Source organism: Brassica napus, chromosome A10 (genome assembly GCF_020379485.1).
Source record: "Brassica napus cultivar Da-Ae chromosome A10, Da-Ae, whole genome shotgun sequence".
Classification (NCBI taxonomy): Eukaryota; Viridiplantae; Streptophyta; class Magnoliopsida; order Brassicales; family Brassicaceae; genus Brassica; species Brassica napus.
Window position 1 is genome coordinate 9012050 of NC_063443.1, and position 9745 is coordinate 9021794.

The 9745-nt window shown below is 40.6% G+C and overlaps 1 protein-coding gene and 1 pseudogene across 1 annotated transcript; one reads left to right on the forward strand and one right to left on the reverse strand.

Annotated features, from left to right (window-relative positions):
- Nucleotides 1–963: 963 nt before the first annotated feature.
- Nucleotides 964–5248, forward strand: LOC106370233 (putative FBD-associated F-box protein At5g53635). Its single transcript, XM_048742797.1, has 3 exons — nucleotides 964–2206; nucleotides 2296–2439; nucleotides 2552–5248. The coding sequence occupies exons 1-3, from the start codon at nucleotides 1280–1282 to the stop codon at nucleotides 2828–2830; spliced, it is 1350 nt and encodes a 449-aa protein (XP_048598754.1). The 5' UTR covers nucleotides 964–1279; the 3' UTR covers nucleotides 2831–5248.
- LOC111201236 lies at nucleotides 4942–6697 on the reverse strand (annotated as a pseudogene).
- Nucleotides 6698–9745: the final 3048 nt, after the last annotated feature.

Consider the following 9745-nt stretch of genomic DNA (forward strand, 5'->3'; position numbering starts at 1 on the left):
TTGGTCCTTAAACTTTCAGCTATTCTCATAGTGACCCCAAAACTCTTAGATTTGCACGTATGTCATTTTGAATCAGCCCCAAAACAATTGATGGAGCACTATAGACCTCTTTGTAATTCCACAATGGTCCCTTATCTTTTGATGATTTTCAAATCGGTCACAAACTTTGTAAATTTGAAAGATAACCTCACAATTTCGCCCCAAACTTCTCAAACATCCAGTTTAGCCCCTATCAAATGCAAGTGAACACACAAATGCAATATACAAATATATTTTTACAAAAACAATAATAATGAAACAGTAGTGAATTTTTTTATAGAAAATAGTGAATTAATGTTTCACAAATTTAGAATAAATTAAACATATACAAAATATCCATTAAATTGGATTTAATGGTAAAATAAGTTTATGCTTTGTAAATACCGTGAACATAAAATGTAAGGTTTATATTCAAATAAATATGAAAACTAAAATAAAAATCTCAACCATAATTTTAATACTAATATGTTTATTAAAATTAAGAAACATAACTATATAAAAACCCGACAATAAAAAAATAGAAAAATTAAATAACTTATACTAAAAGAAACATATTAAAGTAAAATATATCTTATCACATAAAATTCCTCTTCAAATTAAACTTAAAAAAAATCATCATCATATACATCTTTTTCTAATGCAAACCTAAAACACAAACCACAAAATCGTACAAAACTTAATAACCTAGATCACAACTAAAGTATATCCCGCCCGTAGGGCGGGCCGGCCCTAGTATATATATATAAAAAAACTTTTACCTTAATAACAACTGAAAGTTGATGGTCTAAAATGATTAGTAACTGGAAACACCATTGTTGACTCTCATGCTGCAATATATTACCAAGTCAATATGCAATTTCAAACCCTGCGGTTGGGCTGTCTTGGTCGAATTTCTTTAGTTAGATTATTAGTTAACACCCACCGAGCATCGGTTAAGTGGACACAAAGATAGAACCGGAGCAAAATAACCGAGTTGGTCGGTTAAGAACAAAACTAGGGTTTTGATACTTGATTTGTGCTTCATGCCTTGAAGTGTTTTCACCATATTCGTTTGAGCTAGAATTTTGGGCAGATCTGCGGGTAATCATTATAGGGTTTTCTTGTTTGATTCGATTTTCCCGTTTAGGTTGGTTGCAAGCTATGCGTCTGTAATCACGTGCTCCAAATCGTTCATATAGAACTTGCATTTTGAATTGTTTTGACGAGTTTTGTTTTTGTTTACTGGAGAAAGGACATATATATGGTTGGTCAAAAGGAAGCGAAGCACGCTTGTTTCAAAGGGTTGCGTCTGAGGTTTAAGGAAGATATAATAAGCCAGCTACCAGATCCTTTGATATGTCACATACTTTATCATCTTCCTTTACAGGAAGCTGTTAAGACTAGCGTTTTGTCCACCCGATGGAGAAGCCTCTGGCTTTGGGTTCCTCGTTTGGAACTTAACTCCCAAGACTTCACAGATCTAAACGCCTTTGTGAGTTTTGGCAACATGTTTTTCAACTCCGATAGGGCTTCATGCATACACAAACTCAAGTTAACTATTACTATTGGTGAAATTGACAATGTTGCTTCCTATGTCTCGTCCTGGATTGATGCAGCTATCAAACGTAAGGTCCAACATCTAGATTTACATTGGTGTGGAGTGTCCAACTTCTTTACCAAACCCTTAAAGTTGTATAACAGTGAGACTTTGGTAGACTTAAAACTCTCTCAAGTACTCTTGGATGATGCCACGCTTGTTTACTTGCCTTGTCTAAAGACTATGCATTTAGAAGATAATTGGTATCCCAATGAAGCCACTTTTGAGAAACTTGTATCATCATGCCCTGTCCTTGAAGAGTTAAATCTTACTATTCATCAGGAAGATACAAAAACCTTTAGGCTGCAGTCTCGGTCACTAAAGAAGCTCAATTTAGTACGAGCTCATTTTCACTTTCGTTCATCTGATCCGGGAGTTGTGATTGATGCTCCTCTACTATGTTGTTTGAGCATTTACGATTACGCATCAGAAAGCTTTATAGTAAACAACTTGGAGTCCAATGCCAAGATAGATATTTCTCTCCTCTTTGGTTCGGGGTTTTTTGATGAACGCAAGAGAAGTAACGTCCACAGTTTTCTCCTCGGGATCACTAGGGTCATGGATATGACGCTATGTGCCAACACTTTCGAGGTATATATATATATATATGTAAATGTATGTGTTAGACATGTAAGTTTATATCATGAAACATTATGACCCATATATTTCTCTGTATCTAGATAATCTGTCGTCAATATTCAGAATTAGACCTGCTGCCTCGCTTTGGTTACATGTCCCACCTGCATGTTACTTCACGTATATCCGATTTGAAATGGTTACCAACCTTTCTTGACAGCTGCCCGAACGTGAAGTCTTTCGTCTTGGTGATGATTCGAATTCTCTTAAGCCTTATGAGTTTTTTTTCCTCATCTAAATGAAATATATTATATTTTGCGTTTTAATGAATTCACTCTTCTTCTTTTTTTTCCTCATCAGAGTTGGTTTTGTGATTATGAGAAAATGATCTCCGAGGAAATGAGTTTTCCATTTGTACCTCAGTGCATGTTATCGTCTCTAGAGTATGTTGATTTCAAAGTCCGAATCTTGGGACTCACGGCAGAGATGAAGCTAATAAGGTACTTTATAGAGAATTCAGCAATTCTCAAGAGACTCACTCTACGTTTGGTGGGTAATTCAGCTAGAGATAATTATACTCTCAAAGAACTTCTCCGAATCCCAAGAGGCTCTACCAATTGTGAAGTCGTTATCCTTTGATTGGTAAAAGACTAAAGAGTAGCTAGAGGTTTTGTGGTTTCTGTGTCAAGTGTAGTTTCATAAGCGCAAATTATTTCAGGAATCTCCAAACTATCCTCCCTCCTATGATTGGGCAGTGTAGACTTTTGATATGTTCCTTTTTATTCATAAAATCAACATGTAGTTTTGGTGGTTTATATGACAATATGCAGTTTCCTGGCAAGAACCATTATTAGTTTGATTTGCTCATTCATTTCTGAGTTTCCCATGGCAGCTCTTATTAGAGAACTCTTGGTGAAATCAAACTGAGCCATTAACTTTCATTAATATGAGACATAGAGACAAATAAAAATTGATCTTACAGACCAAACAAAATCTACGTTGAATAAACTGAAAATCTGGTAACAAAGAGAAAAGTTTGATAGTCGAAACGAGACGCTTTCTCTTTCTCTCCAACTTTCCTCTCGAAACTCAAAACAAAATCTGATAAAGCTCCGGCGTCCGGCTAGCGCGTGAGCGCCACCACCGGCGCCGGAGGCTCCCTTCTCTCTATACCTCGGTTTTTCCCTTTGCTTCTCCACCGGTTTGTCCTTCTCCCATCCGATATGCTTCAGAAACTGGTTTTGGGTTTTGTTCCCGGTGAAGGCCTTGCTCGAGAGAGGTTCGATCTGGTGATGTTCCGCTTTATCTGGTCTCTTGGCGAGGTTGTGTAGTGATTTCAGGTGGTTTGGAGCCGGCTTTTAGGGCTTAATGGAGGAGATCTGATTTTTCCCACTTTCAGATTTGCTCTCGGTGCTCATCGTCCTTGGCGGAGGAGTGAAGGTTTGGCTTCCCTGGTTTGAGGTTCATTGTAATCTCTGGCCGGTGGTGTCGTTCGGTATCGTCGGTGGACATAACTTCTCTCCTCGGTGTCTTGGAGTTTGGGTGTCTAGTCGGCGGTGTCTAGTGAACTCCGGAGGATCCTTCTACCTCGGAGCCGTGTCTTGAGTTTGGGCTACGCAGGCGGAGATGGTGGCTCGGCTCTGTTCCGGCACGTGGGGGTTACGAGAACAGCTTTAAATGTAGTCGTCTATGGCTCTTCGGCGGCTGTTCGTCGACCCTCTTCGCTATGGACCTCCGCTGCTTTGTCTCTCTATGGTTCTTCGGGTTGGTGATGGCGGTCTTCCTCTCGAAGTTTGTCTCTCGGTTCACATTGCTTCCTCTTCCCTGTTGGCACCAGGAAGAGGCTTAACAAGCACGGTCTTCTGCTTCTCGGTTCTCGACAAGCAGCAAATGTCAATGCGAATTGAGCTTTTGGTCTTCATTGGTCGTTTGCTCTTTGGCGCTTGGTGTCAACATTTGGCTGATTCACATATCCCAGTGTCAAAGGTGGTCACTTGAACAGCTTTGGTAGTGTGATAAGCATTTTTCGTGCAGGTTGGGAGGCTTTCTATATGGAGTTTGGTGGTGAGCACAAGCCCGATTCTTGCATTGTTCGGCGTTTGAGGTAATTTTTCCTTGTATGTCTTGCGCTTCATCGACAAAGAAGAATGCAAACCCGACAAGATCACTGATTATCAGCTCCTTCAGGCGACGTCTCGGGGACTCCGGCATCCGAGAGGTAAAACCCACTTCCCCGGGATTAACGTCAATAGAAGAGAACGGTCATCGGCAGTTTAGTGATTACTAAGCTATTTAGCAGAACGCGTCGGTTTAGTGGTGGTGCGAAACTATATTAGCAAACGTATTGATCTAGATTGTTTTGTTCGAGTCCGGTTTGTATTTCGACTTTGACGCCCTTTCGGGTTGATTAAAAAAAAAAAAAAAAAGAAAAAAAAAAAAAAAAAAGAAAAGTTTGAACCACAGCTTGTCATACACGCTACCGACCATTGGCAAGAATATGGCACACATGTCATTACCAAGACCGTTTATTTTCGCTTCGTTTATAGCTCAACTGCTCACTCTCCTCATATTATATATATTGTTAACAGTTGGAGACCCAAAGCTCACTCTCTCTTATGTGGCTATGCTTTTAGGTTTGATCATTTCCTAAATTCTCAGAAAGACAAAATTAGGAGATTGTCACGCCTGCTTCAGCTGTTATATGCCTTTTCAATTTTCACATGATCAATTTGTTCATCCACAAGTTAAAATCAGAGCTTTCTTTGTTGCTTCGCCATAAAGTCACAACTCTGTCTTCCTCTTTGCACTGTTTTGTCATTCTTCTTTAACCCCTGAGATTGAGCCATAGGAGTCATTGCCACATACATTGAGTTTGGAGATGATAAAGCTGCTGCTGCCGCCACTTTGTACGTTGCTGCTGAAACTGACGCTGTTACCATTTTCTGCGCACCTTCTCTGACTTGAATGTAGTCCCCTTCCATCATAAACAGCTGCAGCCAAAACATGTTTTTACACACTTGTTTTTTTTTTTGAGAAGATGAATAAATGATTTAAGAATTGGGATGAGACAGACCTCGAGATGGCTAGCAACACCACTTTGTAAGAATCTAGCCTTAGCACATCACGGAACTGTGAAGAAATGTCTTGAAAGTTATTCTCTGAATTCTGATCCATTGCTAGATTCCACTAACTGTATGTAAAAGGGGCACTCTCTAAGATAGTATCGTTTTGAACAAGTTCCATTAGAATGTAGTTAACAAGAACATCCCCTACCTGTTTATTTACAGAGGACGATGGTGTACTTGATCCCTACTGAGCTCCATTGCTAGATTGAACATCCAGATCACTTTGAGCAGGGGACCGTCCGTAGGCACTTACATGATTCTGTTTAGGCATCTCTGAACTAGCCTGCGGAGAAAGACTACATATGGTCATTAACCTGTAGCTTTCTTCCAACAAAAGATGGATTCTTAGTCTTCACACATTTTGCTGCAGTAACACTGACGGTGCAACTTGAGGTGAAGGCCCCCGAGTAATCTCTTGTTGGTGCATGACAAATGAGTGCAGAGGGTTCATCTGACCCGCTTGAAGGTACCCATGCCTCCTCAGAAGATCAACATCCCTTTTCTACACAATTGAAAAGGCAGCCTTGGTTAAGTTAGGATCCATTTCAAAAGTGCTTTAGCATGGATTGTTTCATTGCCAAGAGAACACAAAACCTCGATTTGAATGCCGCTCTTCTTGATAATCTGGGAGTCACCATTAAAATTGGTTTTGGAGCCACCTCCTCCTCTTTCCTTTAAATTGGCAAGCTCATGCTTCTCTCAGCTGCTCATCCTTGTACATGCTTGTTTCTTGAGCAATCCTATTCTACAAGATAAAGAACCTAATGTTTAGTGTAATTATTCATTGTCAAAATAACACTACAAGATTCATGAGAGAACCTGTTCCTGCAATTCAGCGTATTGTCTCTCTTTCTCCTAAAAACGCTCCTCAAGTTCAGATATTTTATGTACATTTTAGGACCTCTCAGCTTCAAAGTGATCACGCTCCCTTCTGCATATTTGGAAAGAAAGAAAGAAAGAAAAAAGTAGCATCCATATGTAAACTCCTCACTAAGTAAACCTGTGAAATGAAAATGTGTAAGACCTTAAAGGAAAAAAGAACCTTAGAGTAGCAACTTCTTGGTTTTGTTCTCTGAGTAGACTCTCATTCGCCCAGGCCTGGTAAGAGAGTACAAGGACAACTTAGTATCAAACCATTCAGAAGTGATTAACCTCTGGTTTAGCTTTAACCATTCCAAAACAAGAAAGCAAGATTCCAGCTTTAACCCAGAAAGAAGTTAAAGATTGTGCACACCATCCCCAACCATATTGATGAAGAACACGAGTAGCTAGCTATCAAGTATGACCGTCCGTTCCGAATCCCCACAATAACCTCTTCTTCCTCTTCCTCTTCCCTAACCAGTTCCCGACAACAGACGGTCTGAAACAATCCAGCCGCCATTTGCATCACCACAATGAACCAAAACGCATGAATGTTCCAGAAAATCCCATCCTTCCTTCAGACACATGATTCACGTCCCCTTCTTCCTTCATGAAGAAGTTGCCCAAAGTATTGGAATAAGTTAGATTTCCTAATAGATATATGCAAATATGTAATCTTACCTTATTTCCTAAGATTTAGGATTCTCTGTATTGTATAAATACATGACCTTATGGTCCGTGAAATACAAGTTAATATTCTCTAATTCATAACTTGTCATGGTATCAGAGCAAGCGATCTGAAAACCTAATTTTTTTTTTTTTTTTTTTGCCTCTCGGCTTCTTCTACTTCGTTCTTCTTCCTCCTCTGTTTTCTTACTTCTTTGCGAAAACAGAGCTTTTGATTTTCTTCTCTGTTTTGTTTGACATACAAAAAGAGTACTACCAATGGCTACCACCGATACTCCAAAACGCAAAACTATTTCACCTTTTGATTTAACTTCTGGAGATAACCCTGGAGCAGTAATCTCACATCCTCTTCTCAATGGAAACAACTATGATGAATGGGCTATTAATCTGCGGATGGCTATCAGTTCGCGTAAAAAGTTCGGCTTTCTTGACGGATCTATACCTAAGCCGGCAGCTGACTCTACTTATCTCGAAGACTGGGTTGCAAATAATCACTTGCTTGTTGGTTGGATCAAGCAGACTATTGAACCAAAACTCCGTTCTTCTATCTCAACTCGAGAAGTGGCGAAGGAGCTTTGGGATATTATCAAGAAGCGGTTCTCTATCAAGAGTGGAGCTCGACTCCAGCAGCTTCGTAATTCTCTCGCTACCTGTAAACAGAATGGTTCGTCAGTCGATGAATACTTTGGAAGATTAACCAAACTGTGGGATGGTATTGCGGAATGCTTAAACACAAAGAAGTGTGAATGTGGGAAGTGTACTTGCGACCTCACTGCTGCTCATGAAAAGGAGACAGAGATTCTTCGTATACACGATTTTCTTGCTGGTTTGGATGACTCTGTTCATGGAGTTGTTCGATCTCAGCTTTGTGCTATTACACCGCTTCCTGACTTGGATAGCATCTATCAAACTGTCCTTCAGAATGAAACAATCCGTTCTACTGTTAATCAAGAAGCTTCGGTTATGAGCTTTGCTGCACAAGCACAACAACAACAACTTCCAAGGTATCCACCAAATACGAGTACCGTCAACACTAGAGATGTCTCTCGACAGAGTGGAATTGATGGCTTTCAACCTCGAACTGGACCTGGGAATCGTGACATGACTCGTCACTGCACTGTTTGTGGACGTAAAGGACACGAGGCTACAGCATGCTTCAGAGTAATTGGTTACCCTGATTGGTATGGAGATAAGAATCGTGCCAAAAACACTCCCATGGGTCGTGGTCGTGGAACTACACCAAAAGCAAACTCGACTCAGATTGTTCACGCTAACTCGACGGTTCTTGCCTCTAATGCCGCAGTTACAGACAAGGATCGCCAAGGGATGGCTGGTATCACCGATGAACAATGGCAACTCATTCAACAAGTGCTAAACAATGCGAAACCAAATGAGCACCTCAGTGGTAAGAATGATAACTCATCTTGGATTCTGGATACTGGAGCTACACACCATATGACCGGACGGAGTGATCTCCTTACGGATATACATGATATTGATCCGATCTCGGTTCTTTTACCTGCGGGGTTGAATGTGCAGTCCACAAAACAGGGCACAATTCGACTTACCCCTCTTTTATCTCTTCAAAATGTTTATCTAGTCCCTGGTTTCCATACGAATCTGATTTCCTTTGGTCAGCTTGTTACAGATAACTCTCTGGTTGGTCAAGTAACAGATAAACTTTTGATTTTACAGGACCGCACTACGAGGATGCTGATTGGAGCGGGTGAACGAGAGAGAGAGGGATTGTACTGGTTTCGGGAGATCACCACACCAACGGCTCTACACACTTCTGTTAGCGAGGATTTAGTTTTGTGGCATAGTCGCCTTGGTCATCCTTCTTCCCGAATTACTAGTTTGATTCCTGATGTCCGTAGTGGCTCTAGTGATCATGAAGTTTTGTTTCAGAATTGTGATGTTTGCTTACGAGCTAAACAAACTAGACAATGTTTTCCTGATAGTTCTAATAATGCTAAAGAAGTTTTTGATTTGATTCATTGCGACTTATGGGGACCTTATCGCACTACTGCGTTTTGTGGATCTCGCTATTTCTTGACGATTGTAGATGATTATTCACGAGCAGTCTGGTTATATTTATTGCCTGATAAGACTCATGTCGGTCAACATTTGAAAGCATTTTTTGCTATGATCGAAAGACAATTTACCAAGAAGGTAAAAACAATACGAAGTGATAATGGTACTGAGTTTATGTGCCTCACAAAGTATTTTCAGGACTCTGGTATTATTCATGAGACCTCCTGCGTACACACTCCTCAACAAAATGGCCGAGCTGAACGGAAGCACCGCCATATTCTGAATATTGCCAGAGCATTGAGGTTTCAAGCACATCTTCCTATTGAATATTGGGGTGAATGTGTGCTTGCAGCTGGTCATATTATTAATCGCACGCCCTCTGCCCTTCTCGACAACAAGACTCCATTTGAAAAGCTCTATGGCTCTGCTCCTTCTTACAAACATCTTCGCGTCATTGGTTGCTTGGCATATGCTCACAATCTTGATCATAAGGGTGATAAGTTTACATCAAGGAGTCGTCGCTGCGTGTTACTAGGTTATCCATATGGTAAGAAAGGCTGGAAGCTTTATGATTTGGAGCGTAAGGTTGTGTTTTCTTCTCGTGATGTGGTGTTCCGAGAAAAGATATTTCCCTTTGCAACCTCGACTCCATCTTCTCCTGTTAAAACTGTTGTTAACGCTCCTGTTGTTCATATGGATGATAATGACGATGATGATGCATCTGATAGTGTGTCTGATCAAACCCCTCCGTTGCTACCCGAACCAGTTGTGGTTCAGACGAATGATCCTGCTCCAGCTCCAGAGCAGCCCACAGAACTTCTCGGCAGAGGACACCGAATAAAGAAAC